A 24,275-nucleotide genomic window follows, 5' to 3' on the forward strand; every position below is an offset into this window, starting at 1 on the left:
TCAATATATAAAATTGGGCATAATTAATATAGTTTTTGTTATATGTCCTAGCCAATTCTTTAAGACTACACATTTCAGAGCAGATGTCAATCTGCCTTGTTAAAAGAAATTTCTTCCTGGGGAAGTTTCCTCTACCAATAAAATCCTAGATGCCATTTTAAAAATGGCCTTCATTCTAAGAGTTGTAATTGAGTCATTTGACTTTGTGACTCTTTTGGGGTTTTCTTGGCAAATATTCTGCAGCAGTTGGTCATTTCATTTTCTAGATCATTCAACAGATGAGGAAACTGAGGCAAATAGGTTGAAGTGACTTGCTCAGTGGTACAGTCAGGAAGTTTTTGAGGTTGAATTTGAACTCAGGTCCTCCTGACTTCAGACCCAGCCCTCTGTCCACTGCACCATCTATTCTATCCACGGATTAAGGACAAAACTAAAAGGACAAAAGATAAAAAATGGGAACAAATTGTAAAGCCTTTACAACAAACTCTTTCACCAAAGTTCAGCAAAGTCACCTTTTCTTTTTTTTTCTTTGGTCTCCCAGTCCTGCAAATGCTGTGTTCGAAGGAGTAGAACTGGTAGGCACTGAGGAAAAGGAAGATGAGAATAGCAACTGGACTAGATCTAGTATATATAGAGGAGATTCATGTTGGAAGCAACACAATTTTGAGGACACCGAGAAATTGATTCTCAAGATAAGTAAGGGAAATGTAGAAAACACCAGAGAATGGGAGGGGACTCCAATTTTATTATTACCTAGTGTCTTTCTATGTGTTTTGAAATATATAAGCTGTCTCCCTCATTAGCTCCTTGAAGGCAAGAACTGTTTGGACTTTGTTGTATACCTAGCACCCATTGCTAGTTGATTGTCCCAAGAAAGGCAACTAAAAAATATCAGTAATAACTAGGCTATCTATAAAAAAGTTTGTATAAGAATGGCCTACTGCACAGACATGGAGGGCACCCTTAATGAGATATTAGAAGGAAACAGACTTTCACAAGAGTTAACAGACCGTGAAAGGTTTTATAAATAGATTCAAGGTCTGGGAACCAGCAAGACCTGAATTCAAGGCCTTCCTCTGATACTTCCTGCCTCTGAGCAAACCCCATAACCTCTCAGAACAGCTGTAGGCAACTCCCAGACTATAAATGACTGACAAGATGTCCACCTGCTTTGATAGAGGGAGTTTCCTTATAACAGTGAAATCATAAATTCAGTGACTGTCAGTAGATCAAAAGTTTATAATCATACAATTGAAAGGTGTAAAGAGTGCAAAATTCTCAGTCTTTAATCAACAAGTTTTTATTAATCATCTTACCATGCCAAGACCCAGGCTACCATGAAAAAGCTTAGCCATTTCCAAACAACCCTATAATCCTTCCCAAACCACCCCTTTTCAACTCAAGTTCCCCTGTTTCTATTGTCTTTCTGTGTCAAAACTAAACCAAAGGGATCCTGGGTAGGCACTTAGAACAGGCTGGACCTACAGTAAGCTCTGAAATGTTTTTTCATTCATTCCTCCATTCAGTGCCTACAATTTGCCAAACATTGTACTAAATCTGGAGGCTGCAATATGAAGGGAAAAAAGGTATTTTCTACCCAGATGTCAAAACCATCCAAGATTCCCTGAAAGTTGTAACAACAGCTGTAACCTGCTGCAGATGGCCCTTTGACTATTAGCAGAGTTCCCAACATTAAATACAGACAAGCACTTTCTAATTCAAGAGCAAGTCAACTCTTTTCAATGATTTAGCCCTCTCCCTTCCCGGGGCCCCTACTCTTAATCTCCATTTGTTAAGAAAACATCACCAAACAATAAAGCATCCTGGCAGTCAGCCCCTGGGATATGTAAGTCAATCTAAAAGAGTTTGCTGGAAATCCCAGGCCAGAACCTTTAACCTACTTAGTTCTGTTACTTAGGAGAGCAAATTGAATTCTCTGGGAACTGGAAGCACTTAGAGACCATCTGGATTTATTTTATCCAGAAGAAGTTAAGGTGAAAAGAAGGGAAGAGTGAGTCTGTGAGGCTTGCTCTGGGCCCCAAGGTCAGGTGATGGTGGTGGATTCCAAGTTTCCTGATTCCCTTTTAGCAGTTTGCCCCGAGTGATTTAGTTTCCTCAGATCTCCTAAACACTGGATTATTGATGAGAGTTCTCTTCCAAACATTCCAGAATGAATGGATTTTACCCACAAGCAATCAAATATTTCTTCCCTCCCCTCCTACTCATCAAATAGTTTTCTTTCTATGTGGTTCATTTAATATCACTGACTGGCCTCCACCAAAATGCTGGCAGAACTCTGACCCACCTCCTCCCCATGCAAGAATATTGAAAGTGATCACTAAAGATCCACTCTGCAGCAGAGGAGTCAAGGTGCCTGAGTAACCACTCACTGACCTCCAGGTTCTTTTGGCAGCCCTGTCCTGAGCCTTCCTAGGAGTCTTTGCCAGTCCCTTTAGTATTTCTTTGTTCCTTTTTCCCTAGTGGTCACTGAGTTTGTCCAAAATAAAGCTGCATGGTGCAGTGTGGAAGGAATAAGGGTTTTGAAGGCAGAAGTCTTGGGTTTGAATCCTGCCTTTAAGAGTGGGCTCACTGGGAAAAAAAAAAGTAGGCCCACTGGAGGGATTTGCATGATTTGATGCTAAGCGAGATGAGCAGAACCAGAACATTGTACACCCTAACAGCAACATGGGGGTGATGATCATCAAATTTGATGGGCTTGCTCATTCCATCAGTGCAACAATCAGGGACAATTTTGGGGCATCTGTGATTGACAATGCCATCTGTATCCAGAGAAAGAATTGTGGAGTTCGAAGAAAGACCAAAGACTATTACCATTAATTTAGAAAAAAACCAACCCATTATCTTATTATGTGATTTTGCTCTTTCTTATACTTTATTTTTTCCTTAAGGATATGATTTCTCTCTCATGACATTCAACTTAGATCAATGTATACTGAGGAAACAATGTAAAGAGTGGCACATTGCCTTTTGTGGGGGGGATGGGGAGAGGAAAGTGAGATTAAGGGGAAAATTGTAAAATTCAAAATAAATAAATAATTAAAAAAAAACAAACAGTAGGCCTACCTTTCAAGTCTTCTACACTTAATTTTGACACATTCTACAATCCAGCTATAGTAGCTTAACTGAAACACCTAGTCAATCAACCTTGTCCAAGTCTTTGTACTGGCCTTTCCCCAGCCTGGAATACTTGCCACTTCACCCCGCCCCCCCTTCATTATTTCAATTTCCCAGACTTCTTTTAAGATTCCCTTTGGATTGCTCCTTTCTCTGTGGGAGGCTTCTTTCTCAGATTACAGCCCTGCTGCTAATCCTTTTGTGTTTTGGATTACCAGTAAAGACAGATCATCAATTGACACTTGATATAGCCTTGGTACTTGACACTGCCTGCCCCCAAATCGGTTCCTAATAAATGTTTGATTGATCAGTTAATTAAGTGTTGCCTTTGAATTATCTATATATGTTGCCTTAGATGAGTCTCTTCTCATTTCTGGGCCTAAATTTTCTCATCTGTAAAATGTATATGTAGAGGGACCAGGTCATTGGACTAGAGACCTTTGGAGCTCTCTTGTAATAATCTCTTGCACGACTTTGGATAAGTCATTTCACCTCTCTGGATCTCAGTTTTTGTCTCTGTAAAATAAGTGTTGGACTGAGGTTCCTCCCAGTCAGAGATCTGGGATTCTAGGCAAAAGGTATCTCAGAAGAGGGAACAAAGATAAGAATTATTACAGCTTTAAACTTAATGTAGTTTTTGGGGGGTTAAAATATTTTTAATTCTTTATTTTTAATATTGTTTCTCTTTTTTTAAAATTTTGAGTTCCATATTCTCTGTTTCTCTCTAGGTCCTCCCCCACCCAGTGAGAGGGTAAGCAATATGCTATCCGTTATACATGTGAATTCGTACAAAACCTGTTTTTATAAAACAAAATATGCTTCAACAACCAAATTATAGATAATACATTTACAATGTTGTATATAATCCACCTATTTTGTTCTTCGCATATTGATGGGTTAATCCTTAAACTCATACGGAAAACAATGAAAAAAGACTCTGAGGGATGTTTCTCTTGCTTGCCTGAGAGATAAGATAGTTTCCGAAGGGGCCTGGGTTGGGTTGTTTACTGCTGTTGGATTGTATTTGTCTCCAAGGACAGTGTTGGAGGGGGTGGGTGGGGGTGGGTGGGGGTGGGTGGGGGGGTCCTGGAGCTGAGTGTTCCCAAGGAAGGTCTTGGAGGGGATGGGGGGGGGGGGGGGGGGAGTTGGTCTCTGAGCTTAGGGGAAAGTGACAGCGGAGAAAGAAAAGGGAAAGACGAGATGGTCTCTAAAGTTCTCAAGCCACGGAAGAAAAGACCAGGTTCCCGGGGGGCTCCACGGGGCCGTTTGGGCGCGGCCCCTTTACGTGGGGCTGGCCTTGGTTTGGGAAAGGGCAGAAGGCGCCCTGGGCGGCTATCTGCATCCGGGAATGTTGGGCTGCTGAGCCTCAAGGTCCAAGGAAAGAGCCTTGTGTTAAATGGGCGAAGAGTGCGGGAGGCGCGGGGGCGCCCTGGGGCTGGCCTTTGGCGGGGCCCTCGGCAGGGCGCGGGGCTCCCAGGAGGGCAGTGAAGGCCTCGCGGGGGTGGAGGGGGCGGAATGGGAGCCCAGGCCCCGCCCCGGGCCTCCGCCCCGGCCTTCCGGCCCGCCCGCCGGCTCGGGAGCCTCTGGGCGGCCTCGGCCTGGGTCCCCCGGAGCCGGGCGCCCGGCATGGCCACCTGGCGACGAGACCGGCGCCTGACGGGCGGCCAGCGCCTGCTGTGCGCCGGCCTGGCCGGGGCGCTCAGCCTCAGCCTCACCGCCCCGCTGGAGCTGGCCACGGTCCGGGCCCAGGTGGGCCTGGGCCCCGGGCAGCCGCAGGGCCCGTGGGCCGCCAGCCGCAGCCTGTGGCGAGCCGAGGGGCCCCGGGCCCTGTGGAAGGGCAACGGCGTGTCGTGCCTGCGCCTCTTCCCCTACAGCGTCCTGCAGCTGGCCGCCTACCGCAAGTAAGGGAGGACGGGGCTGGGCCCGGCGGGGAGGCCTGGGAAACCCGGGGGGCCCGGAGGCAGAGCTGGGAGGGACCTGGGGCCCGCCTCACACCTCACCGCTGGGGAAACTGAGGCCCCGCCCGAGGCGCTGGGAGGGGCCGCTTCACAACCTCAGCAATTAGGGATGACTGCGCCAGGCCCCCGCGGAACGCCAGCCCTGGGGCTGCAGAACTGCACACTTTGGCCACTGCAACATCGTCCTCGACAAGTGGGGACACTGAGGCGCAGTGCTGAAGTCACTTGGCCACTGAGCATCAGACATCCTCATGACGCTGGCCAACATCTACAGTGAGGTGATTGCAGGTTTCTAAAACGTGAGGGGGAGCTGTTTCCTCCATCCCTGTGGCTCAGCTGTGTGTACAATTACAAGGAGTTTTTCTAAGTTTCATATTTTCTCTCTTCTTGACAAAGGCACAACTCACCCAAGCACTGACCAAACACATAAAGGGTTTCATTGTAAAGAATTAAACCCCATGGGGATCTGTTTGCATTTTGCTCTTTGGCTAAAAACATATCTAAAACCCACAAGTCTTTTTTTTTTTTTTTTAGGTTTTTGCAAGGTAATGGGGTTAAGTGGTTTGTCGAAGACCACTCGGCTAAGTAATTATTAAGTGTCTCAGACCGGGTTTGAACCCAAGTACTCCTGACTCCAGGGCCGGTGCTCTATCCACTGAGCCACCCAGGCACCCCCACAAGTCTTTTTAAGCACTCTGTATTGGCCCTAGGGCAGCTTCGGTGACTCAGTGGATCTAGCATCATATGTGTATATATCCAAAGATACACAGATTAAATAAAAAATACATACAAGAGAAGGCACTAAAAAATTTTAAGACACCCTAAATCTTTTTTCAAATTTATTTTTATTAAAGATATTATTTCAGTTTTACAATTTCCCCCCAATCTTGCTTCCCTCCTCCCACCCCCCACCCCCCACCCCCATGGAAACTACTCTGTCACTCTTTACTTTGTTTCTATGTTGTACCTTCATACAAATTGGGTGTCATGCAGGGTGGCTAGGTGGTGTAGTGGATAAAGCACCGGCCTTGGAGTCACGAAGACCTGGGTTCAAATCCAGTCTCAGACACTTAATAATGACCTAGCTGTGTGGCCTTGGGCAAACCACTTAACCCCATTTGCCTCGCAAAAAAAAAAAATCTAAAAAACAAAAAAACAAATTGGGTGTGATGAGAGAGAAGGCATATCCTTAAAGAAGAGAATTCTAAGAGGTGATGAGATCAGACAATAAGATACCTGTTTCTTTTTCTAAATTAAAAGGAATAGTCTTTGCACTTTGTTCAAACTCCACAGCTCCTTATCTGGATACAGATGGTACTCTCCTTGGCAGACAGCCCAAAATTGTTCCTGATTGTTGCACTGATGGGAATGAGCGAGTCCTTCAAGGTTGAACATAACTCCCATGTTGCTGTGAGGGTGTGCAGAGTTTTTCTGGTTCTGCTCATCTCACTCAGCATCAGTTCATGCAAATCCCTCTAGGCTTCCCTGAATTCCTGTCCCTCCTGGTTTCTAATAGAACAGCAGTGTTCCATGACATACATATTATAACTCAGTTTGCTAAGCCATTCCCCAATTGAAGGACATTTACTTCATTTTCAATTCTTTGCCACCACAAACAGGCCTGCTATAAATATTTTTGTACAAATAATGTTTTTACCCTTTTTCATCATCTCTTCAGGGTATAGACCCAGTAGTGGTATTGCTGGGTCAAAGGGTATGCACATTTTTGTTGCCCTTTAGAGCATAGTTCCAAATAGCTCTCCAGAAGGGTTGAATGAGTTCACAGCTCCACCAACAGTATAGTAGTGACCCAGATTTCCCACAGCCCTTCCAACAATGATCATTATCCTTCCTGGTCATATTGGCCAACCTGAGAGGTGTGAGGTGGTACCTCAGAGAAGCTTTAATTTGTATTTCTCTAATAATTAATGATTTAGAGCATTTTTTTCATATGGCTATGGATTGCTTTGATCTCATCTGTAAATTGCCTTTGCATATCCTTTGATCATTTGTCAATTGGGGAATGGCTTTTTGTTTTAAAAATATGACTCAGTTCTCTGTATATTTTAGAAATGAGGGGAGTCTAGGTGGCACAGTGGATAAAGCACTGGCCCTGGAGTGAGGAGTACCTGGGTTCAAATCAGGTCTCAGACACTTAATAATTACCTAGCTGTGTGGCCTTGGGCAAGCCACTTAACCCCATTGCCTTGCAAAAAAAAACCCTAAAAAAAAATGAGTCCTTTGTCAGAATCATTAGTTGTAAAGATTATTTCCCAATTTACTACATTTTTTTTTATCTTGGTTACATTGCTTTTATCTGTGCAAAAGCTTTTTAATTTAATGTAATCAAAATCATCTAATTGGTTTTTGGTGATGTTCTCCAACTCTTCCTTAGTCGTAAACTGTTTCCCTTTCCACAGATCTAACAGGTAGACTAGTCCTTGATCTTCTAATTTGCTTATAGTGTAGTTTTTTATGTCTATGTCCTGTAACCATTTGGATCTTATCTTGGCAAAGGGTGTGAGGTATTGGTCTAATCTAAGTTTCTTCCATACTAACTTCCAATTATCCCAGCAATTTTTATCAAAGAGGGAGTTTTTATCCCAATGGCCTGACTCTTTGGGTTTGTCAACCAGCAGATTACTATAAAGATCTCCTGCTTTTACAGCTAGTCTATTCCACTGGTCCACCACTCTATTTCTTAGCCAATACCAAACAGTTTTGATGACTGATACTTTATAATATAATTTTAGATGAGGTAGGGCTAAGCCACCTTCTTTTGCACTTTTTTTCATTAAGCTACTGGCAATTCTTGACATTTTATTTCTCCATATGAATTTACTTACAATTTTTTCTAACTCGTTAAAGTAATTTTTTGAAATTTTGATTGGTAGGGCACTAAACAGATAGTTTAGTTTTGGTAGAATTGTCATTTTTATTATATTAGCTCTACCTATCCATGAGCAGTTGACATTTGCCCAGTTATTTAAATCTGATTTAATTTGTGTGAGAAGTGTTTTATCATTGTTTTCAAAAAGATTCTGAGTCAGTCTTGGCAAATAGACTCCCAAGTATTTTGTATTGTCTGAGTTTACTTTGAATGGGATTTCTCTTTCTAGCTCTTCCTGCTGTTTCTTGCTAGACATATATAGAAAAGTTGAGGATTTATGAGGGTTTATTTTATAACCTGCAACTTTGCTAAAATTACTAATTGTTTCCAGTAGTTTTTTGGATGATTTCTTGGGATTCTCTAGGTAGACCATCATATCATCTACAAAGAGTGAGAGTTTTGTCTCTTCCTTCCCAATTCTAATTCCTTTTCTTTTTCTTCTCTAATTTCTGATGCTAACATTTCTAATACAATATTGAATAGTAGTGGTGATAATGGGCACCCTTGTTTCACCCCTGATCTTATTGGGAATGCCTCTAGCCTCTCCCCATTGAATATAATGCTTGTTGATGGTTTCAAATAGATACTGCTAATTATTTTAAGGAATAGTCCATTTATTCCTACACTCTCTAGTGTTTTTAATAGGAATGGATGCTGTATTTTGTCAAAAGCTTTTTCAACATCTATTGATATGATCATATGGTTTCTGATAGGTTTGTTGTTTGATATAATTGAGTATGCTAACAGTTTTCCTAATATTGAACCAACCCTGCATTCCTGGAATAAATCCTACTTGATCATAATGTATTATCCTAGTGATGACTTGTAATCATTTTGCTACGATTTTATTATGATTTTTGCATCTATATTCATCAGGGAAATAGGTCTATAATTTTCTTTCTCTGTTTTAACTCTTCCTGGTTTAGGTAACAGTACCATATTGGTTTCATAGAAAGAGTTAGGCAGAGTTCCATCTTTCCCTATTTTTTCAAAGAGTTTATATAGAATTGGAAACAATTGTTCCTTAAATGTTTGGTAGAATTCACTTGTGAATCCATCAGGCCCTGGAGATTTTTTTTTAGGGAGTTCAATAATGACTTGTTAATTTCTTTTGTCTGAGATAGGGTTGTTTTGGTATTTAATCTCTTCTTCATTTAACCTGGGCAACTTATATTTTTATAAATATTCACCCATTTCACTTAGATTACCAAATTTATTGGCATAGAGTTGGGCAAAATAATTTCAAATTATTACTTTAATTTCCTCCTTATTGGTGGTGAGTTCACCTTTTTCACTTATGATACTAGCAATTTGGTTTTCTTCTTTCTTTTTTTTAATCAAATTGACCAGAGGTTTATCAATTTTATTGTTTTTTTCATAATACCAACTTTTGGTTTTATTTATTAATTCAATAGTTTTTTTGCTTTCAATTTTATTAATTTCTCCTTTAATTTTTAGAATTTCTAATTTGGTACTTAATTAGGGATTTTTGATTTGTTCTTTCTCTAATTTTTTTAGTTGCATGTTTAGTTCATTGATTTCCTCTTTCTCCAATTTATTCATGTAAGCATTTAGAGCTATAATATATCCCCTGAGAGTCGCTTTGAATGAATCCCATAGGTTTTGGTATGTTGATTCATTATTATCATTATCTAGGATAAAATGGTTAATTCTTTCTATAATTTGTTTTTTGGTCCAGTCATTTTTTAAAATGAGGTTATTCAGTTTCCAATTTATTCTGGGTCTGTATCTCCTTGGCCCAGTATTGCATATGACTTTTATTGCATTGTGATCTGAGAAAAATGTATTCACTATTTCTGCCTTTCTGCAGTTGATCATTAGGTTTTTATGTCTTAGTACATGGTCAGTTTTTGTATAAATTCCATGTACTACAGAGAAAAAAGGTATATTCCTTTCTGTCCCCATTCAGTTTCCTCCATGTCTACCATATCTAATTTTTCTAACAATCTATTTACCTCCTTAACTTCTTTCTTGTTTATTTTATGAATCAATTTATCTAGATCTGATAGCTCGAGGTTGAGGTCTCCCACTAGTAGAGTTTTGCTGTCTATGTCTTCCTGTAGTTCTTTCAGCTTGTCCTCTAAGAATTTGGGTGCTGTCCCACTGGGTGCATATATATTCAGTATTGAAATGACTTTATTATCTATGGTACCTTTTAGGAGGATAAAGTTTCCTTCATTATCTCTTTTAATGCTATCTATTTTTGCTGCTGCTTTGTCTGAGATAAGGATCGCTACCCCTGCTTTTTTTTACTTCAGCTGAAGCAAAATATATTTTGCTCCAACCTTTTACATTTACTCTATATGCATCTCTCTGCTTCAAATGAGTTTCTTGTAAGCAGCATATTGTAGGATTCTGGTTTTTAATCTACTCTGCTATTTGCTTACTTTTTAAGGGAGAGTTCATCCCATTCACATTCAAGGTTATGATTACTAATTCTTTATTGCCCTCTGTGCTATCTTCCCTCTGTTTGTATTTTCCCCCTTTCCCCCTCCTTTATCTATATTCCCCAGTATTTTGTTTCTGAATACCACCCCCTTCAGTGTGTTTGCCCTCCTATATCACACCCTCCCCTTTCTTTCCCCTTTCCCTTCCCTTCCTTTTGTTATTTCCCCTTCCCCCCCCACTCTCCTTCCCTTTCTCTGTCCCCCCCTCCCCTTTTCCCCTTTTAATATTTAAAAGGTTAGATGTTTTATAAGTTAACTGAGTATGTGTAGGTTGACTTTTAGCCAAGTCTGATGAGAAGAAGATTCAGGTGTTTCTCCTCTGCTCCCTTCTTCCCCTCTATTACCATAGGTTTTTTGGTACCTCTTAGTGTAATGAGATTTACCCCATTCAATCCCCTCCCTCCTCCAGTCTCTTTCCTGTCCCCTTTTTAAGGAGGTAGTGTTTTTTAGATCGTTCTAAGTCATAGAAAATTCTGAGTGTCTGTCCCTTCTAGTTCAGTATATTCTATCGAATAGAGTCAAAATTCCTGAGAGTTATTAGAGTCTTTCTCCCAAGTGGGGTTAAAGCCAGTTACATCCCATTAGATAGCAGTCTCATGGATAGGTCATGAATGTCCATCATTTCTGGCTAGGTGTATTCTCTCTGTTAGAGTTACAGTTCTCAAAATTTATGAGAATCTTCCCCCCCCCCCATGCTGGGATATAGCCAGTTTCAACTTCTTGGATTGCGTTTTTTTTCCTTTTACTGCCCCCCCCCTTTTTTTTTTACCTTTTCATGTGTCTCTTGAACCTCCTGTTTGATGTCTAAATTTTCTGTTTAGCTCTGGTCTTTTCATCAGAAAATTTTGGAATTCTTCCAGTTCATTAAATGTCCATCATTTTCCCTGGAAGAGAAGGCTCAAGTTTGCAGGAAAGTAGATTCTTGGCTGCATTCCAAGCTCCCTTGCTCTTCAAAATATCTCATTCCAGGTCCTTCGAAATATCTCGTTCCAGGCCCTTCGATCCCTTAATGTTGATGCAGCCAGGTCCTGAGTGATCTTTACTGTGGCTCCTTGATATTTAAATTGTTTCTTTCTGGCCGCTTGCAGGATTTTCTCTTTTATCTGATAGTTCTGGAGTTTGGCCACAACATTCCTTGGTGTTTTCATTTTATGATCTTTTTCTGGTGGGGATCTATGTACTCTTTCAATAACTACTTTGCCCTCTGATTCCATGATATCAGGGCAGTTTTCCATCACTAGATCCTGTAATATTAAGTCCAGGTTTTTTTTTCTCTTCAATGTTTTCAGGAAGTCCTATAATTTTCAGGTTGCCCCTCCTCAATCTATTCTCTAGGTCAGTGGTTTTGTTGATGAAGTATTTTACATTTTCTTCTATTTTTTTCTATTTTTTGATTTTGTTTAACTGACTCTTGCTGTCTCGTGGAGTCATTAGTTTCTGTAGACTCCATTCTTTTTTGGAGGGGAGGAGTTTTCTTCATTAACCTTTTGCAACTCATTTTCCAATTGGTCACTTTTACTTTTGAAAGAGCTTTCCATTTGACCAATTGAGGTTTTGAGAGAATTAATTTCTTTTTGCATTTGCCTATTTGAGGATCTGAGAGATTTATTCTCATTTTGTATTGGTCCAATTGATTCTGTGAGAGATTTATTCTCATTTTGTAATTGTCCAATTGATGATCTGGGAGATTTATTCTCCTTTTGTATTTGTCCAATTGTACTTTCTAAGGTTTTGTTTTCTTGTTGCAAGGTATTAATTGTCTCTCCCAAATTTTTAAGCTCCTTCCTTATTTCTTCAAGGAAGTCTTTCTGTGTTGGAGACCAGATTGTATTTTCCTCAGAGGTTCCAGGTCTCTCTGAGTTGGGGTCTTTCCCTTCTAGGAATTTTTCTATGGATCCACCAATACACCCTGAATCTTGAAGGAAGTTCTCCCAGCTAGAGGGGAGCAGAGAGTCCACAGATATAGCATTGCCTAGTGAGGAAGGACCAGCCAGAAGGGCAACTTGGCTGGACTAATATATAATAAGCCTGAATCTAAGTACTCAATAGTTTATATTTCATGCTAGTTACAGTAGGAAGGAAGGGGACTTTTTTTTTCAAGTGAAACCAGGGTTAAGTGGCTTGCCCGAGGCCACACAGCTAGGTAATTATTAAGTGTCTGAGACCAGATTTGAACCCAGGTACTCCTGACTCCAGGTCCAGTGCTTTATCCACTGCACCACCTAGCCACCCCCAGGGGACTTTCTTAAGTAGGAGAGTGAAAAGGTCAGATCTATGCTTCAAGAAAAGTCTTTTGGATGGAGTAGGAGCACAGAGAGACTTGAGGCAAGGAAACCATTTAGGAGGTTGTTCAATAGTTCACATGTGAGATGATTATGGTCTGAAGTAGGTTGCTTGCTGGTTCTGTGGGTAGAGAATGTCAAAAGCAGAAGCAGCAATATTTGGCAACTAACTGATGGGATATTCTACTTGTGAATAGGACACTATTTCTCAGAATATAAGCTCCTTGTAGGCAAGCATTCCTTGAGTTTTTTAAGAGGCAGGTACAAGGCCAAATGGAAGAACCTGGACCTGAAGTCAAGGAAAACCTGAGTTCAAATATGGCCTCAGGCACTAGCTGTGTGACTCTGGATAAGTCACTTATCCTATCAGGCTCAGTTTTAATGATCTATAAAATGGGAATGATAAGAGCACCACCCAGGATTACAGGGAGATCAAATAAGATCAAATTTGTAAGGTGATTTGTAAACCTAAAAGCATTTATAAAAGCTGGCTGTTATAATATCCCCTGACTAGGGTCCATGGTGGAAACTTAATGATGATTTATTGAATTGAATTATTCATTGAGCACTTTTATGAAAGGAGAGGCAGGGGGCACTAAACAGTCAGCCCCAGGGATGGAGTTTCACCTCTGACCACTTGACAGAATTTCTTAAATCTTGAAATAACAGACCACGTGCCAGGAACCCTTGATACAGGGAATTCATTATATCTAGGAAATTACAGATCCAAGCTAACTCCCCTCTCCCCCAGTTATTCACAAGGCACTCCACCAACAGAGGTAATGTAAAAGTAAGAAAGATCTAGATAAGATGAAGTGGTATTGGTAGTGATAGTGATGATAGTAATAGTACTAGTAATAGTGGTAGTGGTGTTATTAGTTATATAAGTAGTAGTAGTAGGGGTAGTGGTAGTAGTGGTAATTAACTACTACTAATAATAATTATAATAATATGTACTGCCTTCATATTTGCAAAATACTTTTGAAACATTCTAATAATCTAGGAGGCTTAGGATACACTTAGCTAACTAGAAGATTATCAGAAAAGGGACTCAAAAAAGTCCAACTGGGATTTCAGAGCATTGAAGAATTTACCTCTGATATCTTTCCAAATGGCTTGTTTCCCTGAAGAAGTTACATATGAGCTCGGCCCTGTTTGGATCCAATTTTAAATGTGGAGCTAGCTCCAGGGGAAGGTATTCAGGGTCTGAAAGTATTATGGGAGAATAAGACAAAAAATCAAGGTTGGGAGCCTCTCATCATGGCAGGCTTTGAAAGTCAGGCTAAGGAGAATAGGGGAAGGGAATAAACATTTTTGTATTGCTTACTGTGTCAGCTAGGTAGCCCAATGTATAGAGCTCCAGCATTCCAATCTGACCTCAGACACTTGATACTTACTAGCTTTGTGACCTTGGACGAATCGTTTGTCCCTGGTGTCATAGTCTTCTTCAAAGACAAACGACAACAACTACGTTAGACACCCTGCTTTACAAATATTATCTCATTTAATACAACTTTAGGAGATAGGTGCTTTATACTTATTGTAGACCATTAAAGAAACTAGGGAAAATAGATGAAAAGTGACTTTTCCAGGTGACACACAGCTAGGCAATATCGAAATCTAGGTTGAATTCAGGTCTTCCTGACTGTGGTTCCCCCCCCCCCCCAACTCCCCTACAGCCTTGTAAAATTAAAAAAAAAACTTCATTGAATTGGTAATCTGACCAGGCAGTCCAGTAAACTAGATTATTAGAATAGAGTGTAATGAAGGTCTAAACTAGGGTAATGACATAGGAAAATTTGACTATAGTCCATTCTTTGCTTGCAGAGCTAACATTTTTCAAGAAATTTGTCAGGGCAGAGGGAATGGAGAAGCAGTGTTAGAGTACCCCAGGAAAAACTGGTAGGTAATCTCTCACTCAGCTCCTCTGACACAGCTTCTTAAGGCTCCAGATACTAAAGGCAAAGAGAAATAGCCCCTGCCACAAGGGCCACCCAAGACACTATAGGATAATGACAATTGAGAGCATAGGGGAAGTAGTTTTGGCTTTTCACTCCAAGCTCTGGGGTTTGATCCTTGCTGAGTCAACATTGAATAAACCAGTTCTTTCTTTGGGACTTCCATTTCCTTGGCAAAAACAGAAGATTAGACTTAGATCAGAGATTCTTAACCTCCAGATCATGGACTTGTTTGCTTCTACTTTCAAAATTGTGTTGATTGTATTTCAGTATAACTTATATCCTTGGTAATCCTGTGAATTTTATTTTATTTAGCACCTTATCTGTTGAATTCCTCAGACTACCCAATGTGGATTTAGGAGGCAAAAAAGTATAAGGACCCTAGACCAGATGATTTCTCAGGTCCATTTGAGCTCTGAATTTATAATCCCATGATCCCACTGACCCAGAAGCAATAGGACATTTGATTTGCCATAGCTCTGTCTCTGCCCAAGTTGCAAGGGTACAGTGAAATGGGTGAAAGGAGGAAAGGAATAAGGCAGAGACTGTTCTAAGAACTTTATGATTATCTCATTTGATCTTCACAACAACTCTTTGAATCTCCAAGCTTCTGTCATTATGCCCATTTTACAGTTGAGGAAATTGAGGCAAACTTTAGATGACTTGTTCTAGGATCATATACAAGTAAGTGTCTGAGGTCTAATTTGAATTCAAGTCTTCCTGACTCCAAGCCTTGGACTGAAATTCCATACCCTCAATTCTCCTTTTTCCAGAAGGGTCATAGAATTGTGATGTTTGGGTTAATTGAGAGCAAACATGAGTATCACGTGTGTATCATCAATATTTAAAGGATTAAATTACAAACAGTTTAACAGCATTAATGTTATAGATCCTTGAAGCAATGGCTCTGTAGGCAGATGCTCAGGGTTCAAATTCCACTTCTGCCTTTTATTATATTTCCTGTCTGATGCCAAGCAAGTTAGTTGCTTTTCTCAGTTTCCTCAAATCAACAAGCACTTAGTTTGTGCCCACTCCTGGGGATTCTAAGAAAGACAAAGCTAGTCCAGCCTTCAAGGAGTGGCCAATCCAGTGGGGAAGACAATCTGAAAATAAACATGTACAGATGAGATATTAGTATAAATTGGAAGTGATCACAGACAAAATGCACTAGCATACAAGAGATCAGGAGTGACTTCTTGTAGAAGGTAGAATTTTTCTTTTTAGGTTTTTTGCAAGGCAAACGGGGTTAAGTGGCTTGCCAAAGGCCACACAGCTAGGTAATTATTAAGTGTCTGAGACGGTATTTGAACCCAGGTACTCCTGACTCCAGGGCCGGTGCTTTATCCACTGCGCCACCTAGCCGCCCCAGAAGGTAGAATTTTAACTGAGACTTGAAGGAAGCCGAAAGATGGAGATGAGAAGGGAGAGTTCCAGGCATGGGAGATGGCCAATGAAAATGCCTCTAGTCAGAAGATGGAGTGTCTTGTTCACTGGACCTCAGAGGACATAGATGAGAGGTAAGCTGTAAGAAACCTAGAAAGGTAGGAGGGGGCCAGGCTATGAAGACCTTTAAAAGAGAAAAGGAATTTTTTTTTTATTTGAACCTGAAAATAATAGGGAGCCACTGGAGTTTGTTGAATTGGTGAGGGGAAAGGGGTCTGTGTGGCAGTCAGACTTACACTTTAGGTGGACTGAAGTAAGGAGAAACTTAAAGTTGGGAAGCAAACCAATAGCCTGTTGCAGTGGTCCAAAAATAAAGTGATAAAGGCCTGCACCAAGGTGATGGTAGTATCAGAAGAAAAGAGGAAATATATAGGAAAGATGGTACAAAGGTTAAATCAACAGGCCTTGACAACAGATTGGATATATGGAGATTAAGAATGATGGGTCAAGGATGACACCTAGATTATGAACCTGGGTGACTGGGAGGATAGTAATGTCCTTGACCATACTAGAGAAGCTTGGAAGAATAAAAGCTTAGGGGGAAAAGATTATGAGTTCAGTTTGGACTTGCTGAGTTTCAGATATGTATGAGATGTCCAGCTCAACATGTCCCATAGGCACATTAATGAGACTAGAGGTCAGCAGAGGAGTTAGGGTTGGATAAGTAGATCTAAAAGTCATCTTCAGAAGGATACTTGAATCCATGGGAACTGATAAAATAATCACATGAAATAGTATAGAGCAGAGGTATCTTGAAAGCAAGTGCCTGAACCAGATGAAAATGTCATTGGAAAATATTTAATAAAATAAATAAAAATACAATAGAATGTAGATCATTTTAATATGTGGTTTTCTAAGTTAATATTCAAACTACAGGGATCCTTATGTACATATGGTTTAGTGGCCCCATTTCTATCTGTAGAGATACTCGCTTTAAAATGAGAGTATTGGACTGAATGGTCTCAGAGGCTCTCTTCCAGCTCTATATCTAGGATGTATGACCTTGGTCAAGTTACTTCCTTTCTCTTGGCCTTAGTTTCTTCCTCTGTAAAGTAACAGGATGGGGCTAGATATCTTCTGAAGCCCCTTCCTATGCTATATCTGGCATTCTAAGGCAGTGTTGGACCTGGAATTCAGAAGCTATGAGTTCAAATCTGGTCTCAGACACTTAGTGGTTGTGTGATTCTGGGCAGTCATTTCACTCTACCTCAGTTTCCTCATCTTTAAATAAGCTGGAGAAGAAAATGGCAAACCACTCCTGTATCTTTGGCAAGAAAATCCCACATGGGGTTGCAAAGAGTCAAACACAACTAAATAACAACAAAATGATATAGTGAACACCAATAGTTACATGGGTATTTTTTTCTCTCTCCAATCCAAATGTATGGCACACATCTGTTTTGAATTTTATATATGAATTAGAAATAGAAAAAAATTAAGATGTAGTCAAAGTAAATGTATCATCATGTAAAATGAGAAGGGTCTAGATGACTTCTAAGGTCCATTCCAGCTTTCGATCAGTGGATCTAAATATTAAAGTTAACTTGAATGTCACTCCACTGGATGTAATTTAATTTTCGCCAATTGAGTCAAGGTCTCAGGATCCTCACTGCCAATACTTATTTGAGGTTCCTGATGGCTTGGATTTTTATTGAGCACCTATTATGGAAAAGATCTCAAGACTGCCAGTAGAGGATGAAAAATCAAATGGAACTTGGACCCTGCTCCCCAAGAGTTGATAAGCTAGGGAGAAGGCTAAGGCAATAATACAGTGGAGTAAATTAATCTTAGAACAGTGTCCAGGGAGAGACACAAACAAACTTCAATCTGAGGTCCAAAGAGTGAGATATTTCCAGCTGGAGTGATCAGAGAGGCTTCATGAGCAACTGGGGATTTATTCTTTTGAGAACCAGGGATGATTTTGTTTTGATTTGTTTGATTTTTGCTTTTGCTTTGTGGGAATTAGAAAAGACAGGAGGGTGAATGTGTTTCCAAATACTAAAACTTTCTTTGCCTTCCTCTTCCCCACATCCCTCCCTGTGCTTGGGCATCTCTTACCCTGCCTGGATAAACTGCAGTTTAACAGTGCGCAAAATTTGGAGATGTTTCTTGACCTCTCTGCCTCCGTTTCCTGAGCCCTTGAGGATTTGGAGATGTTTCTTGACCTCTCTGCCTCTGTTTCCTGAGCCCTTCAGGAACCTTGGGTGTTTTTGCTGGGCTCATTACTTTGCTCATTGAGATGGTGGAATTGAAATGTCTGGAGATTTTACGCAAGGGTACCAAGGACCACTCAGTGTACCCAGATCTGTGTGCATGGAAAAAGGAGTCCATCCTTGACCTCTTGTCCTGAAATTGTTCACCACCTCCTATAGGAAACCTCTCAGTCTGAAACACATGTCATTTTGCCTTTCTTTTGTTTCTCTTTATTTATTTATTTATTTATTTTTGTGAGGTAGTGGGGTTAAGTGACTTGCTGAAGGTCACATAACTAGTAAGTATCAAGTGTCTGAGGTAGGATTTGAATTCAGGTTCTTCTGATTCCAAGGGTAGTACTCCAACCATTGTGCCACCCAGCTTCCCCTTGTTTCTTTCTCCATACCCATAGTGCCTGGACTGTAGATACTTTATAAGATGCTTGTCAATTGGTTGACTGATACCCTTAGTCTAGTGCTTTCTCTAAGGTCCTTTAGCATTGGCCTTCATATTCCACTCACCAGAAGTGATTCCAAGTCTTATAACTGGGGGGGGGGGGGGTAATTGATTACCCACATTACACTTTTAACAAAATAAATATAAGAAAAAATGAATTTTTAGGCATTGGAGCAGAGCAGATAGATTTCTGACCTTGGATTCAGGAAGATGTGGGTTCCAGATCCACTTCTGACATTTAACTGTGTGACCAAGGGCAAGGCAAGTCACATCACTTAACCTCTTTGTGACTTAGGCAACAAATTCTAGGTTGTTCTCTGCAGGGTTGGAAGTAAAAGAAGTTCCCACCTGGTTGAAATCTTAAGGCCTTGATTGTGAGGATCTACTCTAAGCCTCACCCAGCAGCTTTCCCTGAGCTGTGCCCCAGACTCCAACCCCGCCCCCACTTCTCCTAAAACCCAAATCAGAATTACCATGCCTTTCAGCCCAAGCCCTCATTCATTCTCTGCCCTTGGGTCCCCAGTGAATTCTGTTGAAAGCAATCTGATTAAATTTTAAGGTGTGAATGAGGGAAAGGGTGGTTACCTTTTAAAAGAGCCAATTCTATAATTGGTGAAATTTGATGCCAACAAAAGTAACCCATTTCCAGCCTTGTGAGAATTATTTTAAAGGCATTAGGAAGTTATTTGGGAGGTAAAGCCTCCTTAAGCCACATTGCCCAGACTTGATATCTATCTATTGTAAGGTGGTCCTGGTAAACATAGAAACCAAGGGAAGAGAAGAATATATCAATTAGCAGAAAGGTAAAGAGGCTTAAGAGCCAAAGAAAACCTTTATTTGAAAGGGGTCAGTCATCTCTGGTTTCAAAATAATTTACTTTGCTCCTGTCTTTTCCCCCTTTTCTTTCTTGAAAATTAAATTAAATATATTTCCAGTAAAGTAATTGCCTATTTTTTTTAGGTTTTTGCAAGGCAAATGGGGTTAAGTGGCTTGCCCAAGGCCACACAGCTAGGTAATTATTAAGTGTCTGAGACCTGATTTGAACCCAGGTACTCCTGACTCCAGGGCCGGTACTTTATCCATTGTGCCACCTAGCTGCCCCCTATTTTTCTAATAGTAGAAAATACTCTGGTGTCTTTTACTCCCCTAGACCCCTTTGGTATGTTTTTTTTAACCTTGTTTACACAAGAGGTATGACTCCCTCCCAGGTTCCTTGGCTAGGGAATGCCTTCCATGGAAGTTTTTGATAAATATTCCTACTTTTCTCCTGGAAGATCCTTATGATGGAGTTTATACAAGGGGAAATTCTTTAAAGCAAAAAATAAATACAGGTCAGAAGTTAATGGGGGTACCTAGATTATATTTCAAGTCAGTTCACTAGTTGGAGGTAGGGATTGAAGATAAGGGATCTTTTCATCAGTGGATAAGAAGAATTCCTATTTACAGTATTAGGATTTGAGCTCTGGATCTAGTCCACCCTAATGATGGAAGAGACCTCAGAGTCATCTAGTTCAACTCCTTCATTTTACAGAGGAGGAAACTAAGACTCCAGGAAGGGAAGTGACTTGCCCAAAGTCACACATAGTTCTAGGGATAGACTTTATTGAACATATGAGGAAGCTGAGAGCCACAAAAATTAAATGACTTTCTAAAGGGTATACAGCATGTAAAAATCTCATAAATGAAGTTTCACACCCAGGTCTTTGCAAATAGAGTGCTATCTTTACTTGCCTCACTCCTCTTAAGTGTCTTCATACTGGACATCATCTAAGACTGAGGTAGTATTATCCTTCTCATTTTGCAGATGAGGCAGCTAAGACTCAGAAAGTGACTTTCTGAAGGTCATAAACATATAGTTGGGATTTGATCCACTCCACCAGTCCCATTCTGAGGTTGCTAGTAGGTGAGAAAGGACCAATAGGCAAGCCAAAAGAGCTTTCCGACTTAAATGAAAAGTAGGAAAGGTTTCACTAGCTAGAATTAAGTGGAACTCATAGTAGATTAGAGAGTCAGCCTGGGAGTCAGGAAAACCTGGGTTCAAATTCTGCCTTTGGTACCAGCAATGTATCCTTGAGCAAGTCCCTTCCCTTGTCTGGGTCTCAGTTTCCCCTGCTGTTAAATGAGAGTGTCAGACTAGATCTAGGCCTTCGAAGGCCCTTCCAGCTCTAGATACAGGATCCAAGTGACCTTGGACAAGTCTTTTCCCCCGCTCAATTCTCAGTTTTCCTTTCTGTAAAATGGAGGAGTTAGACTAGATTTAGGTCTCTTAGGACCCTACCAGCTCCAGATCTGGTAGCCTAGGACCTAAGCCTATGATTCTGTGTTATCAAATGCAGGTTGATACAACTCTTCCTTCAGTGCTCTGAGTGTCTGTAATGTGGTCACTGTGGTCCTTTGGTGCTCCTTGTATCTTGAGAGCTTATATCCCTTTTACATGAAAAGGTTTGCTGGGAGGAGGAATCTGTCACCTTGCAAGCCACCTGTCAGTGAATGTAGGCCAGCATGAACTAAGGTGGACCAAGAGAGACTGATAAAATTTGTCCCCTGCTTTTGAAAATTTCCTGAATCCAGAGTCACCTCTATGCTTACCATATGGCATTGAAAGTAGGTTATTATTGTTGTTGTAGTAATCTTTGTGCCTTTGAGCAAGTCCCTTCGCCTGCCTGGGTCTTAGTTTTCTCATCCTATGTAAAATTTGAGGGGGTGGAACTCAGTGGCCTCCAAAGTCCCTCCCAGGTCTAGATCTAGGATCCTAGGTATGACAAGTTCCTTCCCCCTCCTGAGCCTTAGTTTTCCCCTTTGCAAATGACAAGGTTGAACTCAGTGGCCTTTGAGGGCCCTTCTAGCCCTAGATCTGTGATTTATCAGTAATTCCTAATCCTGGCATCTGTTTATCTTGCCCTCTTATCTGTTCAAAGTTCTTTCCATTGAGGTTCCCAAAGTAGAGAGTGTTTGAACATTGCTTGTCTTGCCATTGTAGGTTCATACTGCTGTTCATGGATGATCTGGGTTATGTTTCCCAGTGGAGTGCAATCATGGCTGGAAGCCTTGCTGGCATGGTGGCCACCACTGTCACCTACCCAACTGATGTCATCAAAACCCGGTTGATTATGCAGAACCTGCTGAAACCATCCTACACAGGAATTTTCCATGCCTTCTGTACTATTTATCACCAGGAAGGCTTTCTGGCCCTTTACCGAGGATTTTCCCTCACTGTTATAGGTAAGCTGGAAGAGAAAATTTTAGACTCATGTTATTATGCAGAAGGCCCATCAGGAAATAGTATTTTATAGAGGAAAGAACACCAGAGCATTGTGTTTTGTTGGGGTTTTTTTTGTTTTTTTAGGTTTTTACAAGGCAAATGGGATTAAGTGGCTTGCCCAAGGCTACACAGCTAGGTGTCTGAGACCGGATTTGAACCCATGTACTCCTGACTCCAGGGCCGGTGCTTTATCCACTGTTCCACCTAGCCACCCCAAGAGCATTGTTTTTTAATCCTAGCTCTACCACTAATTAGTTATGTGACCTTGGGCAGAGAAGGATCTCTAGGTCTCAGTTTCCCATAAACTATAAAAATGATTAAATGATCTGTAAGGTACCTTCTGTCATTCCATAGCATTGTGGAGGTAGCAGGGTGCAGTGGGGGGGGGGGTTAAGACCACTGTCTCTGGAGTCAGGGGGCCTGTGTTCAAATTCTCTTATTACTTGTGTGACCTTAGACAAGTCACATAACCTCCCAAGGCCTCAGTTACCTCATTTGTAAAATGGCCTCTGAGATTCCTTCTCAGTCTAGGATCCTGTGTGGTCCGTTGGTGAAACAGTAGATGGATCACTGGGCTTAGAGTTGGGGACACCACAATTCAAATCCAGTCTCATACAGACTAGCTCTGAGTCAAATCTCTCAACCCGTGTCCCTGTGTGCAAAATGGAATCAATTAATAATACTTCTCCCAAAGGATTGTTGTAAGAGCCAAATAAATATATGTGTAGCACTTGGCAAATCTTAAAGCCCCATATAAAATAGAAATATGAGCTAATACTAATTGACTTCACCTCTGGGGCCTTAGTTTCCCTCTCTGTAAAATGAATGGCTTAGCTTGGATAGCCCCTGAGGTCCCTTCTAGCCCTAGATCCATCATCTGGTGAATTCACTTTCTAATATCAAGATTTAGGCCTCTCTGGGCCATTGTGGAAGCATGTATCCACATCCTCATTTTAAGAGGCTGTAAACTTCAGATGAGACTGATTGTCTGAAGTATGGACAATCCTTAGCTAAAGTAGATTGGTTATTTTTCTCTGTAGTTTTTCAGGGGTCTAATATGAATCCTATTCCACCTTCCTCCCCCAGAGCATTGCTCCTTTACCTTTTTTTTATCTTTAAATCTTTTTTTGTTTGTCCATCAGCTCATCTGCCTCTCTCCCTGACCTTACCATCTAGGTGCTCTGCCATTCTCTGCTGGCTCTTTCCTAGTTTATGTGAACCTGAATAACATCTGGAATGGGCCCCGAGATCGGTTTTCCCCACTCCAGAACTTTGCCAACAGCTGCCTTGCTGCCGGGGTTACTCAAACAGTTTCCTATCCTTTTGATACAGTGAAGAGGAAGATGCAGGTAAAGGGGTTGGGGGTGGGGAGTCTCTTTGGGCAATATTAGGCCCCCTGAAGATGCTGGCTTCTGAGTTCCTCTAAGATCTAGTGTTAATCCTAATGATTTCAAAGCAACTTGGGTCCAAATGGGCTCCTTTCTTTGTGAGGACCTCCTTACATTATTTTTGCAAGGCAATGGGGTTAAGTGGCTTGTCCAAGGCCACACAGCTATGTAATTATTAAGTGTCTGAGGTCGGATTTGAACTCAGGTACTCCTGACTCCAGGGCCGGTGCTGTATCCACTGTGCCACCTAGCCGCCCCTGACCTCCTTACATTTTTAATACATTCTCTGTGCCAAAGTGTTTCTTACTCTGTCATTCTTGAATAGATTTTGAGGGTCTCTGAACTTAGATGGGAAAATATGACATCTTTATTTTCATTAACCTCAAACTGAAATTTAGTGTCCCTTCAAATGTGAACGTAATTATTGGACCCATTGCTAGATTGAGCATGATTGCAATATTCCCAACTGTAGTCTGTACTTTAATTGTGTAAGCCTACATATTTTATGCCTTCAAAAACATTATTCTGAGAAGGATTCTATAGGCATTGCCAGATGGATTCAAGTCTCAAAAAAAGGTGAAGAGCTTCAGGTCTACAAGGGACAGGCTGGCAGAAAGGGTTCTCGATTGAGTCATTGGCCTAAAGTAAAAGAGGTCAGGACAGATCAAAAACATCTTGCCTAAATCACATATAACCATCAGTCTCCCTCCTTCTTGGCCTACTTCACAATCTGAGGTGGGGCCATCAGGAGGCAGGAGGAATAGGCTTCCAGACATCATGAGGTTCATGAGCTGGTGAAGGGGGAGAAGCCAATGGAGATACAGGACTGTTGCTACCACCTA

General features: G+C 41.0%; 1 protein-coding gene across 2 annotated transcripts in view; it reads left to right on the forward strand.

The window, feature by feature from the left end:
- The first annotated feature begins 4,735 nt into the window (after positions 1 to 4,735).
- The window catches only part of SLC25A43 (solute carrier family 25 member 43), a 69,615-nt gene continuing 50,075 nt past the window's right edge, over positions 4,736 to 24,275 (forward strand). The window contains exons 1-3 of one of the 2 annotated variants that reach the window (XM_074208435.1): positions 4,736 to 5,036; positions 21,764 to 22,005; positions 23,222 to 23,394. In XM_074208435.1, the coding sequence (XP_074064536.1) occupies positions 4,762 to 5,036; positions 21,764 to 22,005; positions 23,222 to 23,394 (690 nt within the window). In that variant the 5' untranslated portion in view covers positions 4,736 to 4,761. The remainder of the gene's footprint in view (positions 5,037 to 21,763; positions 22,006 to 23,221; positions 23,395 to 24,275) is intronic. The other variant, XM_074208434.1, reaches the window with a different exon arrangement.

The sequence above is a fragment of the Macrotis lagotis genome, chromosome X, assembly GCF_037893015.1.
Source record: "Macrotis lagotis isolate mMagLag1 chromosome X, bilby.v1.9.chrom.fasta, whole genome shotgun sequence".
In the NCBI taxonomy this organism is placed as follows: Eukaryota; Metazoa; Chordata; class Mammalia; order Peramelemorphia; family Peramelidae; genus Macrotis; species Macrotis lagotis.